Genomic DNA, 20,604 nt, shown 5'->3' with positions numbered 1-20,604 from the left:
TACATCTCTATTTTTCCTTTTTTGTTTTTACTTTTACCAAAGAAAAATAGTTTAATACGTACTTATACTTTTATCCACGTCTTCTTTACAAAAGCATCTGCACTTCTACTTAAGTATAAAATATGAGTAATTTTTCTAATTGCCACCTCTGTGTATTCCTGTAATGGAAAAAGATGAAAGTTGGGACTTAGGAGCTTTTTGTCCTGGAAATGTTGACGCGAAAAGCAAGTGCAGCCAGCAAGTGACGCTATTCTCCCTCCGTCCGGCTAATCATCGGCAGACGAAGAAGACGAAACGCGTGACGTCTAATATATGCGCACCAAGGCTCACACGTGTTGTTTTCATCATATGCTAGTGATTTTATTTTTGTTACTCTTTGGAAGTGTAGTTGTGTTAATTTCCAGCGTAAAGCTGCTGTCAAAACAAGAATGGGGAAGAAGCTCAAAGTAGGAAAGACCCGAAAAGATAAATTCTACCACTTAGCCAAAGAAACAGGTAGCGAAACGATCTGACAGAAATATATCATTTTTGATTTTAGCAATAGCAATGTACCCATGCCCGACTGAGACTAAGAGTGCATGCAGCATGAAAGATGTTTCCTAATTCTTAATTATCGTATCCTTTACAGGTTATCGGTCTCGTTCATCATTCAAACTCATCCAACTTAATCGTAAATATCAGTTTCTTCAGAAAGCTCGAGCTTTGGTGGACCTGTGCGCTGCTCCTGGAGGATGGTTAGTCACCTTTCCACAAATGAATTCAAGTCATCTTTCTTAAAATGTGATTCAGATGTTTATTTGTCATCTGTGCTGTCGGATTGAGCAATGTAATCATTTCTTTGCCAGTCTCCATCCAATTACAAAACAAATATGTATGGTGCAAGAACGATTTTAAATTGTGTTAAATACTATAAATAAGTAAATGGGGGCAAGGTGTATAAGAACAATTAAAATTCAAAAACATGACAATTTGAAAAAAGACAAGATGATGAGAAATGTCACTGATGGTGTAGCGGTAAACTTGCTTAACTTGTGTGCGGGCAGTATGGGATCGGTTATAGACTAGAGTGTGTGTGTTCCCTGCAACCAGTTCAGTGTGTAGCTTGCTTTTGCCAGAAGTCTGCTGGGATTGGCTCCAGACCCCCCGTGACCCTGTCAGGATAAGCGGTGCCAAAAATGGCAAATGACATGAAAATGTGATATTATTGACTGGTTTTGTCTGAATGATACTGTATTCACAGGTTACAAGTGGCGTCCAAATTTATGCCTGTTTCAAGCCTTGTTATTGGTATGTGCACTTTAGATCTGACCCAGTAAATTTCTGTGTTGTTTTTCTTTTTCTAATTGTACACATTCTTCTTGCAGGTGTTGACCTGGTGCCCATTAAACCCATCCCCAATGTAGTGACCCTTCAAGAAGACATCACCACTGAGAAATGCAGACAGGTAAGTCCTCCTTAGACAGTGAAATGCTGAATGCTGGAAAATATGGCCTTAAAATATTTTTTTTTCCCTCACAAAATAAGATTTCTGATTATACTGTAACTCAATTCAACCATTCGCTTGAAGAAATAATGGATGGCACTGATATTCTATTCGGTCTATTCAGAAACATCTCCTCATACAAGCTAGAACTTTCCCTCGTGTTACCTTGTATCAGCGTACCCAGGAAAAATAATTGAACTATGTGTAATATATAGACTATCAATAAATTTGATATTTAACATTTATACATGTAAACTCATTTTACATTATATAACGACATGGGTCTAGTGGTCCATATGCGTGTTTTTATGGAGTGACAACTTTGCTCATTTAAAGTTGTACAGCTGAGGCAAAGGGGTTGCTTTTGCAACGTATAAAATAAACACTGAGTCTTAGGGAATCAGACTGACTACATGGCTGACTTGCACTAGGCATCTTTATTATTGAACAACATGAAAATCATTCTGCTCATGTTGTCTTTCTTCTCAAGAATTCAAGAATTAAACTCTGAAGTCACAAAAAACAAACAATAGAGGGGTTGGAAAAATCACAAAGTTGACAAACTTGACTGTACTTTTGTGAACTAACTCCTCTCCATTTGAAGCCGGGTTTTTAGTGCAAGCAATCCATGTCAGATTTTAACAACAGAAACCACAAACAAACAAATCCTTTCAAAATGTTTTTGAAGGAACTCAAATTAATTGTTTAAATCAACTGAGAGGCAAACAGTTTATTTTTCCTGCATTTGGATGACTTGATCTTCTATTCATTGATGATTTTATGTTGTACGTGCAGGCCCTCAGAAAAGAGCTACAGACCTGGAAGGTTGATGTTGTGCTAAATGATGGCGCTCCAAACGTAGGAGCCAACTGGCAGCATGATGCTTTCTCCCAGGGTATGTGACACTTGTCTAAATCAGCAATGTTGGACAAATTGCCTTATAAAACTAATCGTTACCTGTTAGTTTCCAAAATAGTAATTCAATTAGTCACTTAACTCCTTCATCACCTTGGAAAGTTATTATGCATTATGTAAAAAAATGTATGTAGCAAGCTTTTTTCGGTTGTGTAAATTATCTTTTGTTGATCATCAGCCAACCTCTCAAGAGCTATTCGTTTCTTTTGCTACCAGCCCACCTGACCCTCATGGCCTTGAAGCTGGCCTCTGAGTTCTTGACGAAAGGGGGCACGTTTGTCACCAAGGTCTTCCGCTCGAAAGACTACCAGCCGCTGCTCTGGATCTTCCAGCAGTTCTTCAAGAAAGTTCAAGCCACCAAGCCCCAAGCGTCTAGGAATGAGTCGGCGGAAATCTTTGTTATTTGCCAGGGTCAGTAGCAGATTTGAATGCAACTATAGTGCCTGCGTTTGTAACGGTCAACAAATTATTCTACTCATTCATCCGCAGGTTTTCTAGCGCCAGACAAAATTGACGCCAAGTTCTTCGACCCCAAATATGCATTTAAAGAGGTGGAGGTGCAGGCCAAAACTGTGAAAGAACTGGTTCCAGAAAAAAAGCCAAAGGTACAGTGTGTGTGGGTTGATTCAGTACAACAATAATGAATGCGGTTTACCCAGAATGAGTTTTTAGTCTATACGCATTATTTTTACAGTATATTTTGTCTTCATAGAAACGTTTTGGGGGACTGAATACAATCATATTTTTAAACACTGACTTGGGTTATATCACTCTGGAATCTCATGAACACAAACAGGACACTGGTCCACCTCCAGTTTGCCCTTCATTGGAAATATTTTGACCGTAGATAGACTTTTGATATCAAGACGTTTAAGCAATAAAAGAGTCAATCTTGGCTGATAAATTTGTCATAATGTAAGTCACTGCTGCTGTCTTTTGGTGGCATGATAATGGCTGTGCTCATAATTTACTGTGGTTTTGTTCTATTGTGGTGCCATACTTACTGGTAGAACTTTTTCGGGATATGAGTCATCATTCGGGATATGAGTCATCATTCACAAAAAGCAGGTTGTGAACAATTCCTCTGAAAAGAGACTTCAGTGTGTTCATTTCCGCTCCTAGTTAAGGTTTTCTGTCAACCTAAAGATGAATCCAAGAGAATTAGATGTTTACATAGCTTTAAGTACATTCAGTTTAACGCTTTCATTCCACAAGACATACTTGTACGTCTTTTTCAAATTAGGCCCCGCCTACCAAGGACTTACTTGTACATCTAAATCCTTTTTTTTTTGGATCATAGAGAGGAGGAGGGTCTGATGCAATCTGTGAATGAGAATAAGCCGTTTGCATTGTAAATCATGTAAAAAAAGCGACCAGTAGGTGGCAGTGGTGCCTCACGTGCTCGAAATGCATGCTTTTACAAAAAGTTCTTTTTCTGTTTTTTTTGCCCAGGAATCACCATTTTCATGAAATTTAGCCATTTTGTAATGACGATTGCTGAAGAATGGAAAAAGATAGAAACATTTTTTTCTGCTGAAAGAAGAGAGTGCAAACTTTATGTTTATATAGCATTAGAAACAAATATTCTGTGGGCCTTGAAAGATCAGTCAAAATCCAGTAAAACGCTGGGATTGAGGAGTTGCTCCAGTGAGAATGGCTGGGATTGAATGAGTTAATGCTCACTACAAACAGTGCCAACCTCTGTGGTTCTAATGGCTTTAGAGGTCTTCTACTGACCCAGATTATCTTCTTGTGTCTCAGGCCGAGGGATACGCTGATGGCGACCTGACCCTTTTCCACAGTTGCACTGTTACAACCTTTGTCAAAGCTGAAAACCCCGTGGACTTTTTGGGCAAAGCCAGTGAGGTGAGGAGTCACACTACATCTACACCAGGGGTGTCAAACTCACATCATATTGTGGGCCACGTACGGCCTCGGTAGATGTCAAGTGGGCCGGACCATTAAAAATTACACCATACTCTGCTATAAATAACCAAAATAATATGTCTTTCCTTTGTTTTGGTCTAAAGAAGCACAAGAACACTAGGAAAATGTTGAAATGTAATGAACACATCTTTTACAAAACATTTCATGAAGCACCTAAGATTTCCTTAGACAAATGTGCAATTTACTTTTATCATTCACATATATGCATTGCAACTGATCCCACTGACTGTACAAAGGCACAAAACCGTAACGTGATTGGTATTGAAAAATATAGTAATGCACTTTTAAGATTAAACAAGATTTCTTGTCCTTGTTTATGATGATACGAATGCAGCGTGTTATACTGGAGACAAATTCCTTGTGTGTTCTACATACTTGGCCAATAAAGATGATTCTGATTCTGATAAAGAAAGGAATTTTTAAACCATTTACATGGGCATATAAAATCTAAACGTAATCCCTGCCTACACCTTACAAACTAAGGAGAGTGCTATAATATGTGTAAAGAATTAAGTATTCACATGTCCTTGATAGCGTCTGCTGTGTTGGGTCTGTCTCAGTGACAGACTGAGGCTGCCGTTGTCTTCTTCTCTGATCAAAACAATGTTGTCTTTTCCTCTGATCAAAACAGTGTGCCCCCAAGCGGAAATTCCATGAATTGCACCTTATTAAACATTCATTCCATGTCTTTTATGCATTTTTTTTCACTTTTGAATTATCCTGTGGGCCTGATCAAACCTCCTTGTGGGCCAGTTCCGGCTCGCGGGCCGTATGTTTGACACCCCTGATCTACACATTGATCTTTTGCGTGGACTGCAAGTCAACGTGAAGCGTTCCTCATAGACTGATGATATTTCACCCCGTTGTTTATTTCTAGATCACCTTTGACAACCCAGACCTGGAGACTCACAGCTCCACAACTGATGAGATAAAGGAGTGTTGTCGTGACATTAAAGTTTTGGGCCGCAAAGAACTCCGGTAAAACCTTTGTCCCCTGGTACCATTCCTTTTACATGTTACTACTTCCAGGGTACTGACAATTTACATGTGGTGTAATGTTTGCTCTCGCTATTGTTCAAACCCAGCGCTTTGCTGAACTGGAGGACCAAGCTGAGGCGATACCTAGCTAAGAAATTGAAGGAGGACGCCAAGAACCTTGATGGGGAAATCAGGTACAAGATGCCGGGATGAAGCGCCGTGTCTGCCCAAGTGTCTTAACCACCAATCGTGTCTCTTCGCTCTTTAGGCTAAGTTCTGAGGAAGAGGGGGATGAATCAGATGCCGAGCCAAAGAAGAACAAAGAGGTAGCAGAGGTGGAGGGTGATGACGATGAAGAAGAAGAAATGGAGAAGAAATTGGCCGAGCTGAAAGCAGAGGAGGTGGCTGATCTCAAGAGGTACGGCGTTACCGGTTCAATGCTCTCGTCCTAAGATTTCAAGTGAACCCTCACTATTTGCTGTCAGGAAAAAGAGGAAGCTGCTGAAAGAGCGTAGAAAGCAGAGGGAGAGGGTGGAGCTCAAGATGGATCTGCCAGGTGTCTCCATTGCTGACAACAATGATGTCTGCTTGTTCTCCCTCCACACCATCAAGAAGAAAGAGGTTAGGGTCATAACATACACGCGCACGCACGCACGCACTCACTCGCACACACATGCACACACATGTGTTACTGTCACTTAACAGTGCCCCGATTTAGGATTCATTTTTTGTAATCAGCTGTCACTTGGTCGTCATTTATCTTTAATTATGAGTGTATTTCAAAGTAATTCATCAATGCATACATGAACTTTGATTTTTTCTTTCTTTCTTTCAAGCCACACAAAACATTCCACACTCTGAACCACTTCTCTTTGCTACAGACATGCATGGACAAATTAGGACTGAACAACACACACTTTGATACAATTAATACACAACAACACAACAAATCCTTATGTTTTATATATATATATATATATGTATATATATGTATATACTGTATGTATATATACTGTATATATATATATATATATATACACATGTTAGAATACATTTTTTGTTGATCATTAAAGCACTGTTGCAATACAGTCTGATTTTAATTATTTTTAGTTTTATTGCTGACTGTGAATGTTGATGGCTCTCATTAAATTCTAATAAATAAACGACATTTCCCATCCCCTTTTGGTTTAATATTAAGTTTTTTCATTTAATTTTTTTTTTCGCTGAACCCATTGTAATATTGAGATATCCGGCAAAAATATTGACATTTTGGCCGTATCACACAGCCCTACTTCAAACCGATTACATTTTCTGAGGTAATAAGGTGGGAGGTGGGCATTATCTTTTGGAAATCAGAATTATTTGATGCAGCTCGTGCAGTGGATGTCATTATATTGGAGTAAGTAGCAATAATGTTACAGTTGGTCGGTGTACACAAAGAGTTTGTGGGTGATTCATTTGAGGTGCATTCTGATTATTCTTCTTCCACTCGTCAGGTGCTGGATGATCTTTCCAAGGGGGACATGAAGGCAGCAGACATCCTAGCGGAGGGAGAGGATGACCTCGACCTGTCTGATATTGAGGAGGAGGACCAAGCAGATAACATGTCCCTGGCCTCTGATTTGGATGACGATGAACTGGAGGAGGTGGAACGCAGACAGAAGGAACTGGAGAAGAAAAAGAAGAAGAAGTGAGTGAGAGATATGAGCAAAATGGAACAATTCTGCACTGAACTGTGGTAGATTATGATACGCCTAGTAATGACGACGAAAATCCAACCTACACTATTGCGTACTCTGCTTGTCTTCAGAGTGACATTCACAGAGGAAGATGAGGCGGACGACAACGAAGAGGAGGGTGGTGTACTCGTGGAACTTGAAGGAAAAGATGAGAAGAGAGAGCGTGAAACCAACTTGTGGTTCAGCAAGGTTTGTCCCACAACGCAATTCATTAAATGACCCTTTCTTTCCCCCCTGTCGATGAGCTATTTTTTTTTTTTGTTGAGTGAATTGTTTGGTTTTTATAGGACATTTTTTCTGAGATTGAGCTAGAAGGAGATGCTGAGAGCGAGCTCAGACAGACACAGTGGATCCAAAACCAGCAACCAGGTAAATATTGTTGCTAGTTTTAAGAAAGAGTCGTAGAAGTGCTCTCAAAATTCTAGAAAATGCCCGATGTTTGTATAGCTAAGCATTTTTAATATTTGGAAAGTGCTTGTATTTTGGATAAAGTGCTTCAAATTGTAACTAGCATATCCTGTATGCAGACATGGGAGATTTTCTACAAAATATTTTTTGTTAATTGTATTGTCCATGTGAAATTTGCTCTGAACTTGCTCATAGCATGTTATGAACTTAAAACATTGAAAAAGAAACATCATAACATTTGGGAATCATGTACAAAGCTTTGAACATAAAAGTGCATGTAATGCTTAATTTGACCTTGGTTATGATAGTAGGAGTTATGATCAGAGGTTCTGATATTGCACCATACTCGGGTATTGACCACATTTTTAAAAAAATGTCTTAGGAAAAGGCAAAAAGAGGAAAGCCGAGGAAGTAGAGAAATATGAGGAGGCTGCTCCAAATGTAAAAGAAGAGGCGGAGACTTCAAAGGAAGCGGTGGAAGACGGTGACAGCGACTCAGATGACAGTGACGATGAAGAGTAATTCAATTCATTTTTGTTTTATTTATGTGCCGCTGGGGTTGCAAAGAGATGGAATATGTTCTGGTAAAATATCCAGGAAATTTCCATGAGCGGTAAAGCTGGGGCATTTTTGAAACGTATCAGTTTCGTGTGTGTGTGTGTGTGTGTGTGTGTGTGTGTGTGTGTGTGTGTGTGTGTGTGTGTGCGTGTGCGTGAGAAAAAGGATATGTTTCAAAAACGCCCCAGTTTTACTGCTCATGGAAATTTACTGTGCATACAGTTTGTCATAGAAAACACCCATGCCAAATATTATAAAGCATGACATTTCAACAGAATCACATGTACCGGTTCGTATAACGTTATCAATTGTGGAATATTTTAATACAGATTTACATGTACTCATAAGCCGAACTGAATCAAGTTTTAACACATTTTAATAAATATTCAGTTCCGGACAACAGCGATATGGAACTTTATTCACAATACATAGAGTTAGTTGTCATAGAAAGTCAAGGGATCATTAAACGAATCACTAACAAGTCTGTTGTTTCTTCTAGATTCATAACCAAGTTGAAACAGGCTAATGGCAGCACCGGGACAAGTGGTAGCACCGGGGCAGGTCTCGGTGATGACGATGACGACTTCCAGGTTGTTCCAGTCGAAAGCACCAGTGAGTTAATTTGGGCTACATAAAAACAAAATGTGTGAAACAATCAGATTTTGAGTCATCAGTTTCCTGTTGGAGGTATACATGTTATTGTGCTCTGCGCGAAGGTAAGAAAGCCCGCATCCTGGATGCTGAAGGCCTTGCCCTTGGCTGCCAGATTGCCACATCCAAGAAGAAAGCCAGAGACCTGGTGGACAACTCCTTCCACAGGTGCGTGTGGACACTGTGTGCAAATGGCCAGTGAGGCCAGCCGGCTGATCGTTTTGTTCTGCCTATATGCAATAATTTATTATAATGTGTCTGGTAGTTTTAAAATCACAACCTCTAATTCTCTTTTGTGTTTAATTTGACAGCAAACAAACTGAAACTGTCAATCTCTCACAATAGTATTTCAGATTTTTACTTGCAATTCAAGCAAGAATATCGTTGAAAAACTGACAAGACAATGTACCAATTTACTCTTCAAAATTTAGAAAGTTACTCTTGTAGAATTATGTAATTATCTGTAATACTCATACTTTGTGAGTTTATAATATTACACATGTATCTTATAGTACCATAATGTAGCATACCATTCCTCGTGTTTTGGATGCCTGGTACTTTATGTATTTTCAGTAAGTAAATACAATGAAATAAATAAATGCCCCCTGCCGTTTTAGCTAAAGTCACAAATTGCAACAAAAATAAAGAACACAACCGACATGAATGTAAAAAAAAGTCACAACTTTTATTCTGAGCATCAGCAACCCAAAAGAAACAGATGTAGGAGCCAAATGTTTGGGAAAGGTCGGCTGAAGATAAAAGGAGGAGGGCGGATAAGCGAGCACACGTTTATGCTTTCGCAGGTTTGCATCGTCTGACAAGCCTTGGGAAGTACCTGAGTGGTTCCTGAATGACGAGAATAAGCACAGGAAGAAGCCAGTGCCGGTCACCAAGGAGATGGTGGAGGAGTATAAACAGAAGTGGAAGGAGATCAATGCCAGGCCGATTAAGAAAGTCGCGGAAGCCAAGGCCAGGAAGAAGAGGAGGGTAAGGACATTGATTTGGTTCTTTGACGAGACTACAGATTTCTGGGGCTCTAGATTTTGGGGGAAAAAAAAGATTTGTTGGTTTCTCACTAGATGCTGAAGAAGATGGAGCAGGCTAAGAAGAAAGCAGAGGCTGTTGTGAACACAGTGGACATTTCTGAGAGGGAGAAGATGGCTCAACTCAAGAGGTATGACGTCTCAGCACAAGGGGAAAATGCAACAATGCCCACTTGACTAACTGTCTTATCATCGTTATTAATTCTTTCAGTATCTACAAGAAAGCCGGTGTGGGAAAAGAGAAGCGAGAAGTGACGTATGTCGTTGCCAAAAAGGGAGCAGGGAGGAAAGTGAGGCGGCCTGCTGGTGTCAAAGGCGCCTTCAGAGTGGTGGACGGTCGTATGAAGAAAGACGCGCGTGGGATGCAGAGGAAAGAGCAGAAAGCAAAGGGGGGCAAAGGAAAAGGAAGACAGACAAAAGGTGGCAAAAAGGGAGTGAAGACTAGCAAAGGGCGAAAAGGAAGATAGATCAAAAATGGGTCCATGAACAGTTTGTCTTCAAATTGATTGAAAGAGCCCTAATCAGTTGCAACCATTTTCCTTTGGAGGACTTGAATGCTCTTGGGAACAGTAAAAATGAATATTATGTGCTTGTCTTTCTCAGAACAGAGTCGTTTGTCTGAAATCTCAATTGCAGAAAGTTGGGGACGTCTGTCATTGAGAAATGTAGCCATTCATTTTTTGTAAATAAGATTGCAATAAATTGGTTCTGATGTCCTTTTGGAGTGCTGGAAGTAGTGTAATATTTCATGACCTTTGATGCCACATACTGTAATACGTACAACTATGACACAAGGTTCCAAAAGGCCAAATAAGCGACAGAAGTTACTTGGTTCACAATAACAGAATGAATTCAGTGGCTTTTAATTTACAGTAACTTCTGAATGGAAAAACATAATTTACAAGATTGTGAGCATTTGTTTATTAATTATGAATGTAGTTATTGGAAATAACGTCACATAACTTGATTATTTCTGACTGCATGCTATCTTAAGGAAGTTATTCGATGAAGTGTATGAAACATTTAGATAGACACTCCTATCTTTAAATAAATAAAGGAAATTACTAAAAGATTTACTGGGCGTCAGAATGTGTTATGATGAACCAGAACAACAACAACCAAAAAGTTATCGGAACCGGCCTTGTTGAAGTTCGCCCTGAGCGCTTTGTCGCAAATGGTACAATCCGAGTGGGATCATTCCGAATTCCCAGTTTCCCGTGACGCAATTTAGTCGGCGCCAGATAACGCCCGCCCGTACGTACAAATGGGCGCTGGCGGGCTGTCTAAGATGACGTAATAAAACCGCGACAATTGTTGACTTCAGAACTACCCCAGTCCTCCGATGCGACGCTCTTTGGTACATTTGGCTGAACAGACGTCGCGCCGAACTACATTTTGATTTGGATTTGGAAGTTACCGCGAGGTGGAAGCTTCTACACGATGTTCCTCGTTATCCTGTTCGGCTACTTGACGCTGACCTCTGGTCAGCAGCAGGATGAAGACTGGATTGACCCGTATGATTTGCTCAACTACGACTCTAGCACTAAAACCATGAGGAAGCCCACTGAGGTTGAAAGCCTTAATATACTGACATGACAAAAATGCAAATGAAACACGATGGTGTAGTTGTTGAAATACATTTATTTAATCACGTTCGTTGTAGAAGCTGGCAAGGGATTTAAACGTCCCAACCTCTCGAAGAGGGCACATCGACTGTAACCAAGCTGAGCTGATCGTCTGCAAAGAACGGCTGTCTGATTTACAAACTCAGGTGGGCGTGTTCCCACTGTTGTGATATCGCTGTATTCGGACATTGACACAATTTTCATCTTTCTCGCTCTGTCTAACACCAAAATTCATTCGAACTATGTTGTGTATGTAAGTGCAATATTTGAGTTTTTAGTTGTCGATATTTTCATCCAAGTCAGGTGAATAGTGGAGGAATTGCAACACATTTTATACGTGCCTTTTTTTTTTATAGGTGACCAAAAATAATTTGACAAGCTAACATAATCAGAAATACTTTTTTTGCAAACCCTTGACAATCAAGGACAGTCTGAAGTCTTGAACCCATGAACATCACCAGATGCTCTGTTGATTATGGTGATGCTCTGCCAGACCTCTTTTGTAGCTGTCTTCAATTCATTTTGGTCCTTCAAAAGGTGTAGGCACATATAAGATAAGAAAAGAAAACCTTTATTAGTCTCGCAATGGAGAAATTCCCAATTCACAGCAGCAAAGTTATGAAAGGAAGAAGTAGAACAACAAAATATAGGAGCTGCTGGAAAACGTGTTGTAATTCCTACACCGTTCACCTGATTTGGATGTAAATACTGTACCCTCAAATTAGAGATCAGAGATTGCATGTAAAGCGCACTTTGATTGCGTCATTTCAAATCCATTGTGGTGTTGCACAGAGGTGGAAATTGTGTTTATATCCAAATATTTATGGAGCTTACTGTATGCACAGACTGCTTGGAGTGTCTGACCATCCATCCAGTGCGAAATTAAAAACCCTTTGAAGTCCTGCACCACTTGAGAGACAAGACATTTAATGACGGAATTGATAGAATCTACTGTATGATCTGCATCTCAAATATTACATGCACTTTGCGTCTCTTCAGGTTGAAGCCCAAAAGAAGAGTATGAAGCATATCCCGCAGCAGGTCACATGCAATCCTGTTTTTAAAAGATTCCTGAGCAGACTCCTGAAGGACACGCAAAGAATTGAAGTGGTACGTTGCCGTTGCATATTGTTGACGCAGGGCAAAGTGGTTTGACCCATCTTCATTTGTCCCACCTTTCACAAATATAGCCCAAAGACCCTGCAAAATATGATGCCACCATCCGACTGTCCAGACAAGCCGTGGCAGAGATTCAGACCTTTCTCGATGGTGAAGAAGGCTGTAGAACAGGCGCTCTGGACAACGCCGTCAGTCAGATACTGGTGGACCTTCGACCACATGACTACGAGGCCTGGAGATGGCGCTTTGAAGACACCTTTGGCGTAGAGCCGGACACACTTCTCAAGGTAAGAAGGGAGGAGTCCCGAGGAATACAATACAATACAGTACATGCTGATTTATATAGCGCTTTCACAACAGCGACAGCTGTAACAAAGCGCTTCACAAAACAGTTAACATAAAGTAAAATAATAAACACAACACATAACATAAAACACGGACAGTCGTGCAGTCCTAACCACTTTTCCGTCACACGCTTTGTTGTTTGAAGCAGTTTCAGATGAAAGAGGATAGAATCAAAGTGTCCTTTAACCAGTGGATCAGAGAGAATCATTCAAGCCTAACTCTTGCGTCATTATCACACACTCGAGTCTCATGATGTCGTCAATGCATTCTTCGTGAATTTAAACAGGAAAAAATGCCAGAGGACCGACCATGATAAGATTGATAAGATATGATTATTTTTGTATTTTTTTTTGATAACTTGGTGCGGAGAAGGAATTGCAGTTAAGTCCACACCTGGGAGGAGAAATCTAAATGATGCAAGGTGCCACCATTTTTCATCAGCGATACCTGGGAGCCACATCGGACCGCACGTGTCTTAACTAGATGTTTGATAAAAATGTCATTTATGCTCTCGGTAGTTTGTTGAATGTGTGTGTTATTTAATTTTCAGAGTACATTCATGTTGCACTTTGTTTTCATGAAACCTTGACTGTGAGTTGTGTGCCATACAATGACATTTTTGCTCAGTCAGTTAATAATCCTCAAATCATTTAGAGCCCTTGTTTGATTTAAATTTATCCAAAGCTTCTCAACACTTAATATTCTCAGATTTCTGTACTTCTCCTCGAAAGCATACTTATCTTTCCGTTGAATCAAAATACAGCATATGTAGACATCTGCTTTTACTTTGGAAAACAATGAGCAACATTTTTGCCTTTTTTCTGACGTTACAGACCAAACCAGTAACTTCATCATAATGAATGTTTTTGTGCATTTTCTGCACTCTCAACTTGAGATAATGTCTTGTTTTTAAATATACGGATAGAAATAACTTTTAAAAAATCAAATTCATTGAATTATTGACAGACTTATCCGATCATAAACAAACGATTGTTAGTTGCAGGTGGTCATATCGTAGACACTGTGTGAAAGCAGTTGTGTAAATTTACCCTGTTGTTATGTACTGGCAAAAGTTCAAAACTCAAAGAGTGATAAATGTTTTCATCTCATAATCTCATCTCCACTTGTCATCTGCTAGCTGGCTCTGTGTACTTTGGTCTTCGTGGTCATTATCTGCACTGAGCTGTGGTGTGCCATCTCCTGGCTAGTGCAGTTTAAACGGCTGTTTACCATCTGCTTCTTCGTCAGTATTGTTTGGAACTGGTTGTATCTGTATCAGGTGAGTTGGAATACTTTGTGTACATATTTTGAAAAATAACCTTTTTTGGACAGCGATTCTAAGACTTTATTCTGTCAGACTGCTTTTGCTGAGCACCAAAACAACATTGTGAAGATGAACAGCATCAACGAAAAATGCATTGGAGTGAAGACGATTGACTGGCGCGATAGTTTGAAAGGTATGTTGAAACAACAGAGCACGCGACTTAGAAAAAGGATATTTGGCTTTTGGGTGAAATTCCAGGGTGAATCTAAAATACACGTTTACAAGATAACTTAATTTTTATAACCCTTTAGTTGCTCTTATCTAGCGTTTCAGTGTTTCGTATTTGTTGCACAATTTTGTCTTCTCAAACAAGCAACTGAAAATAGACAACAGGCGTTTTATCCATCAATCAACCAACATGTTTCCTGGTTTGATTCCAATCTGTATCCAAACAGTCCTCTTCATTACGCTGTTCATATTTTGACATCATGAGACAACATTGAGAGGCTTCAAACACGATATTCTCAGAAGGGAGTGCCCATTGAGCCCAAAGTGTCCTGTGAGACATGAAGAGGCACTGAAAACATTAGATCCTTGGAAACTCATTCAGAGATCAAACACCTGTGGGTTTTTAATGGACTAGCTTAAACATCCTCTGGCATGGTCTGAACATTGTTTATTTTATAGCACCCGCAGCGGCTCCTCTCTCTCCATTTGACAATAAAGTTGACTTGACTTGATAGGTGTGTCCTGAAAAATATGTCCCCAGGAAAAACAAAACCCAGGTTTAATAGTAATTTCAGTCTTGTTTTCTAGTATGCTAACTGACTGCTCGGCTCCAAACATGAGTTTAGTCATGTTTGTACAGTATTCTGATTAAATAATTCTAGTACAAGTTATTCAATACAAACTGCAAATACACATGCTCCTCCAAAGTTGCCCCGTAGATGATGTCACTGGTGAGGATTACTATCATTTCTGAATCCAGCGCCCGAGTTAATTTCACCTTTAAAGTGTAACCTATTTTGGATTAATGGATTTTATGTCTCATGAAAACTCGACAATCCATAAATTAGGGCAAACCTTACATTTTATTGACTTTACAGATTTTGGTGTGTGTGTGTGCGTCACACGTCTGGACGGGAGAGGCCAGGCACGTAAAAAAATGCCTCAAGTGTGAACGGAATGTAAACAGTGTTACAAAAGAGATTATCCTCGCCTTGAGGTTTGATCTTGGATCCATCTGCGGCGTTCTAATCTTGTTGGCCTTCACACCCCGTTTTGCTATTGAGAAATGATAATCATATGAATGTCATTTCCTCCAGTCGCTCATCTAGCCACGCTAGTTGTGCTTACCAAAAGTGGTCCACCAGGCGGCTCGAACTCCACGGCTACACAATAAGCAACACAATTGTTGGAGCAGCCCTCGAGGCAAAAATTCCCCCAGAAGAATCGGAGCGTACTGACAATTGATATGGTGATCAAGCCCTTTTCAACACGTGATTTGCATCCCTGCAGAGTGGTTCAGGAGCACATGGACTCTACAGGATGATCCTTGCAAGAGATACTATGAAGTCCTCATGGTCAACCCTATTCTGCTGGTACCTCCCACCAAGGTACATCCTGCGTAACACTCAATATCAAATTGTCATGAAAATTTGACCTAAAGAACAAGTTGGAGTTTCAACAACTGCTTAATGTGTTTGTGGGGAAAAGAAAGAAACAACTAAGTCCCAGTTATGATATGTGAACGTGCCTCATACAAAGTGTTTCCTCCTGTTAAGGCAATCTCCGTTACAATCACGACCCTCATCACAGAGCCACTGAAGCATGTCGGCCTGGGGATCAGCGAGTTTCTCAGAGCGCTCCTCAAAGACCTCCCAATCACTCTCCAGATCCCCGTACTCCTCACGATCGTGCTTGCCATTGTGGTAAAGGCACTTGAATTGTCATGTTTAGTTGGCCGTTATCCTCCATGTATTGCATCGCAGTCTGAGAGGTTCATCGAGGGAAGAGGAATCCCGGTTAAGACAAATCTATTGTTCTTTTCAGGTATTCATGTATGGAAGTGTGCAGGCAGTTTTCCAGTACGGCATCACTGCACCTCTACGCCGCCATAGAAGGGATCCGACACTTCCACCACCGGAGCAGCCTCGGTTCCGAGAAATTGAGGACCGTGGCCACATGGAACGAGGGGACATGCCGGAGCCTCGTCGACGGCGCAGTTTCGAGGAGGCCCGATCGCACGGGGATCAGTTGTGCCGCTCGCGGCCAAACAAAGCCAGAGAAGAGCCGGCTCGGATGTTTGTGGAGACCTTGCGCACCGCAGCTTCTTCCCACACGGAGCACGAGTTAGACGGGAAACGACCCGTGAGGCGCGTCGAGGTTGGGCAGGGGGACGAGCCTGACCTTCAGTCGGACTCTGACAGCCATGCAGAGGCAGAGGCGGACCAAAGAGGCGTCATTGATGTGATATCCCAGCTTGATGCCAAAACTAAAACAAAAGCCAGTGACTGCGACTCCTCTCTGTCAAAACACCCTGAAGACGGCAACAGCAGAGAGAAGACGACATCTGGACTCCCACAGCCGCAGCCTAAAAAGGATGTGCAGGTAAGAGCCTTTCATGAACGTGTCAACGGAAATACTTCTTTGTCTTCATCATCACTGCTATCCTGGCTGCATCACAAATACAATACAATACATCCTGATTTATATAGCGCTTTTACAACAGCAGCAGCTGTAACAAAACGGTGAACATAAAGGACAGTCGTGCAGTCCTCACCACTTTTCCCTCATACGCTTTGTTGTTTAAAGCAGTTTGAGATGGAAGAGGAGAGAATCAAAGTGTCCTTTCACCAGTGGATCAGAGACGTCATGCTCAAAATGTGCACACGTCGGCTACAAGCTAAGTTTCAAAGTCAACAAGAAGCTGTAGCATCCACTGACGAAAAAAAGAGATTGATTCACTTCTCCTGTCCCATGTAAATCTATTTCAATTCCAAGCGGCGACTCTCAGTTCCAAATACGCATCGGCGCTCCAATAAACCGCACTCAAAGCAGAACAGACTCTGGGGGGGTTAAACCTTGACAGGCTCACTGATCAGAAGTCTCGAATGACATTGTGCTAATGCTGGCTGGAACAGGTTTCCTTTGACCTCTGACAAATATTCCTCAGGAAAATTATACAACTCACGGAGTGGTTGACCTGTCCGCTTTGGGTCAAAATATTGAAACTGATAGTCAGGAATTTTACGGCACTGCATTTTTATGTTGCAATATTTGCATCCGCAGGACTTGAAGGCCTCCGCTGGAAACTCGATGCCCTCTGACTCTCTGAAAAATGTGGAAACAGTCGGCAGCCCCGTTCAGGAAACGTTACAATGAAACGGCGCACAGAACTTGTGGCTTCACCGCTGATGTCACAGTGCCAAAAATATGTCATCTCGGCAGAGTTGAGGACTGAGCATTGCATCTCTAGCCCATAACAGATCTTCACTTTTAGACTAATTAGTCTCTAAGTAGAGACGTCAATCATACAGTATGAACTGTATGAATATGATCATTGACAGCAGACGACCAACACTTATGTACATTAAGCACCTTCAGTGGTTGCTGATGTAGGACATGTTAGTGACGGCAATTTTCAAGCGAAATTAAGGTTGTCGAGGAATGCTGCTACTTCTTTTTTAAAATTTTTTTTACTTGAATATTTTTTTTCCCAAGATTTTAGAATCACTGTATTTTGAGAGCGTTCAAGACATATGTTTCCTTTTCTTGTATACATATCTGGGTTGAAACATGCAGAGTCTACAAGTACTGTTCTGAGAAAAAAAAACAGCAAGTCAAGAAACTCTTGATGCCACGCGAAGGTTACCGGTAATTTAAAGTTAATCTCTATTGTCACCATGTAACTGTCACAAGGCAGCGTCTCACAAGACCTACAGTTAATTTAACCAGGTACTTGAAATCACAGGTGATCAGGCACTGTCATAGTAAGAGGACACAGGGACAACCCAAAAAAATTAAGATTGGAATTCGTGCTCCTACCCGAGGGAGCACGCCGCAACATGCAGTGCCACGCCCTCCACCCTTTTTGATTGACATGTTCATCGCACTGCAAGTCTTTAAGATCAAACTAGTTCATTTCACAAAGACAAGTTGGGCACAATGAAGTAAATATAAAATGCAGTTTTGAAATGCTGGATTCTTTTATTCTTAGCAATTGCCCCCAAATCCTAATTACTGGTTGTACTTGTGCCACCTTTGGCAGCAATAACTGACCTCAAGTGTTTGCATTGATGACAGAAGAATGGCATTCAAATCTGGTCTTTGAGGTGGTAACTCTAAAGCCTTATTTTTAAGCAATCCAGAGGTGGACTTGCTGGTGTATTTTGTGTCGTTATTCTGTTCTTTGTCTCAGATGTAATTGCCCACCCGTATTTCTTTGAGTTTAACTTTTCTTGTCAGTCCAAAGCAGTGATGGATAGTGCGTCTGCTACCTGGAGCTTCACTGGGGACTTACGTAACGACTTAGTTCACCTCTGAAGACAATATTACTCAATGATTGTGGCGAATACTGTTTTACTGTTTGTTTTTATTTTTTTTTTAAACTATTGGGCATTAAATTGTCTTGAGACGTGTGCTTTACTCTTGTTATTATCTAAGTGGCGGTTGTGCACTTTTAATGCATGTTCCCCTCGGAATGGTTATGTGTAAAACCAGTAGAGATCAGGAGTGTCATGAATACATTTCTTTTTTAAATGATTGTACTCAACATTTAAGCACCTTCAAAGTGTCACACCTTAATGACGCCTTGTCGATATTCCAAAAAATATCTGATCACAGAGGAAGTGATGGCAGAGATTTCTATTCTGTGGCTCGAGCAACTCAGGTGGACCACATTTTCATTTTCTCCCTGAAAAGAAAAACAGCTCCAGAGATCCACCGACATTGTTAGAGCTCCAGACATAACACTGTATTTTTCTCATCAATGGCCTGCAACCCTAACTTTTTCAGAATGCTTATTCCCAGACTAAAAGAAAAAGCAATCTGATTACCGTATTCCTGATTACCGTATTTCTGTCCAGGCCACTGTCTCTATCTTTACCATTTGCCATTTCCATCAAGAAAAGGTCTCCATTTACTTACCAAACAGTGAAAAGGGAGCTACAAATTTGTATTGAATGGCCACAAATGAGTGTTTTGTGGTAATGGTGTACAGTTTCCACAAGAACAAGTTCCATGATGCGGCACCTTGACAACTTGGAGCGCCTTGTTCTCGGTGTGTTTTTGTGCCTTCTATATATTGTTCTGAAACGCCACAAGAGGGCGCTACAGCCCAAACAAAAGGAAATATCTTTGAGAGGGTGACCCAGATGCACCAACCCCTGATACATTTTTTTTATTACCCCAGAATGAAGTCATGTCTTTGATAAATTGTTTCCCGAGTGCACTCTTGTAAAATCATTTAAGAATTATATTGTAATATTTTGGGATGACTGTCCGGTGGTGTATTTAATGTTAAAACTATGAATATAAGCAATTATAAACATTTTAAAGGGGCATGAAATAGGCAACTCACCAATTACAGGGAGGGATCAGTCCCTATCCCCAATTGAGGTCATGGAAACACTGCTGTGAATAGCGATATCTGCAAGCTTTTAAAAGGCTTAATAATTTCAACAAAATAGTAACAATATCGGAATGAAACAACAAAAGGTCTGTCGCTCTGACGTCTGTGATCATGAAGGACCTAACACACCTTGTCCTGGGGCAACGAAAGAACATCACCGCACTCCTGCTGGACCCCATGCAGTTTGCCTACATGGCAGGTTAGTGGACGACGCATCCTGGAACACCAGGATGTAGTGCAGCCCCAATTTTACCCCCAAAAAATCAACCATGTATACTAAGGCATTTTTTTTACCCATAAAATTAACCATGTATAGCAAATCGGGTTTAGCCGAAAAAAACGACCATCTATAGTAGGACGTTTTTAGCCGAAAAAAACAATCATGTACAGTAAGACGTTTTTAGCCGAAAAAAAAACGACCATGTGTAGTAAGGCGTTTTTAGCCGAAAAAAATGACCATGGAAACTAGGGCATTTTCAGCCCAGCAAAACAACCATGTATAGAAAGGCGTTTTTAGCCCAAAAAAAATGACCATGTATAGCAAGGCAATTTTAGCCGAAAAAAGGCCATCTATAGTAAGGCGTTTTTTTACCCAAAAAAATCAACCATGTAAGGTAAAGCGTTTTTAGCCGAAAAAAACGACCATGTTTAGCAAGGTGTTTTGTTTTACCCCAAAAAATGGACCATGTAAATTAATGCGTTTTTTTTAACAAAAAAAAAATCAACCATGTAAAGCGTTTTCAGCCGAAAAAAACGACCATGTAGAGTAAGACGTTTTTAGCCAAAAAAACTCCTACCATTTATATATAGCAAGGTGTTTTTAGCCCCAAAAAAATGACCAGTTATAGTAAGGTGTTTTTTACCAAATAAAATGACCATGTTTAGTAAGCCGTTTTT

The 20,604-nt window shown here is 40.6% G+C and overlaps 2 protein-coding genes across 2 annotated transcripts; both read left to right on the top strand.

Annotated features, from left to right (window-relative positions):
* The first annotated feature begins 304 nt into the window (after nt 1-304).
* On the top strand, nt 305-10,438 carry ftsj3 (FtsJ RNA 2'-O-methyltransferase 3). The gene is made up of 21 exons (XM_086116436.1): nt 305-495; nt 629-734; nt 1,241-1,287; nt 1,365-1,444; nt 2,279-2,378; nt 2,615-2,809; nt 2,888-3,003; nt 4,160-4,264; nt 5,223-5,323; nt 5,431-5,517; nt 5,592-5,741; nt 5,809-5,944; nt 6,820-7,013; nt 7,134-7,251; nt 7,350-7,431; nt 7,853-7,988; nt 8,528-8,640; nt 8,745-8,847; nt 9,483-9,666; nt 9,759-9,853; nt 9,934-10,438. Exons 1-21 carry the CDS (start codon nt 429-431, stop codon nt 10,187-10,189), a joined length of 2,571 nt encoding a protein of 856 aa, XP_085972562.1. The 5' UTR covers nt 305-428; the 3' UTR covers nt 10,190-10,438.
* Nucleotides 10,439-11,031: 593 nt separating this feature from the next.
* On the top strand, nt 11,032-18,715 carry clcc1 (chloride channel CLIC-like 1). The gene is made up of 10 exons (XM_086116353.1): nt 11,032-11,291; nt 11,386-11,493; nt 12,347-12,457; nt 12,538-12,753; nt 13,950-14,090; nt 14,169-14,268; nt 15,594-15,691; nt 15,860-16,006; nt 16,128-16,685; nt 17,367-18,715. The coding sequence occupies exons 1-10, from the start codon at nt 11,163-11,165 to the stop codon at nt 17,457-17,459; spliced, it is 1,701 nt and encodes a 566-aa protein (XP_085972479.1). The 5' UTR covers nt 11,032-11,162; the 3' UTR covers nt 17,460-18,715.
* The last annotated feature ends 1,889 nt before the right edge of the window (nt 18,716-20,604 follow it).

This window comes from Hippocampus guttulatus, chromosome 7 (assembly GCF_054856545.1).
Source record: "Hippocampus guttulatus isolate MCC_2025c chromosome 7, RoL_Hgut_1.0, whole genome shotgun sequence".
NCBI classification, from domain to species: Eukaryota; Metazoa; Chordata; class Actinopteri; order Syngnathiformes; family Syngnathidae; genus Hippocampus; species Hippocampus guttulatus.
Note: the sequence above shows the minus strand (reverse complement) of the source record. Positions and strands in the feature narration are given on the sequence as shown.

Bases quoted from the DNA above. Each gene is read 5' to 3' on its own strand.
- ftsj3 (XM_086116436.1), top strand. From the start codon at position 429: ATGGGGAAGAAGCTCAAAGTAGGAAAGACCCGAAAAGATAAATTCTAC. The intron at 4,265-5,222 runs GTGAGGAGTCAC...GTTTATTTCTAG, and splicing joins TTTTGGGCAAAGCCAGTGAG to ATCACCTTTGACAACCCAGA. The intron at 8,848-9,482 runs GTGCGTGTGGAC...ATGCTTTCGCAG, and splicing joins GTGGACAACTCCTTCCACAG to GTTTGCATCGTCTGACAAGC.
- clcc1 (XM_086116353.1), top strand. From the start codon at position 11,163: ATGTTCCTCGTTATCCTGTTCGGCTACTTGACGCTGACCTCTGGTCAG. The intron at 15,692-15,859 runs GTACATCCTGCG...CCTCCTGTTAAG, and splicing joins TGCTGGTACCTCCCACCAAG to GCAATCTCCGTTACAATCAC. The intron at 16,007-16,127 runs GTAAAGGCACTT...TGTTCTTTTCAG, and splicing joins CGATCGTGCTTGCCATTGTG to GTATTCATGTATGGAAGTGT.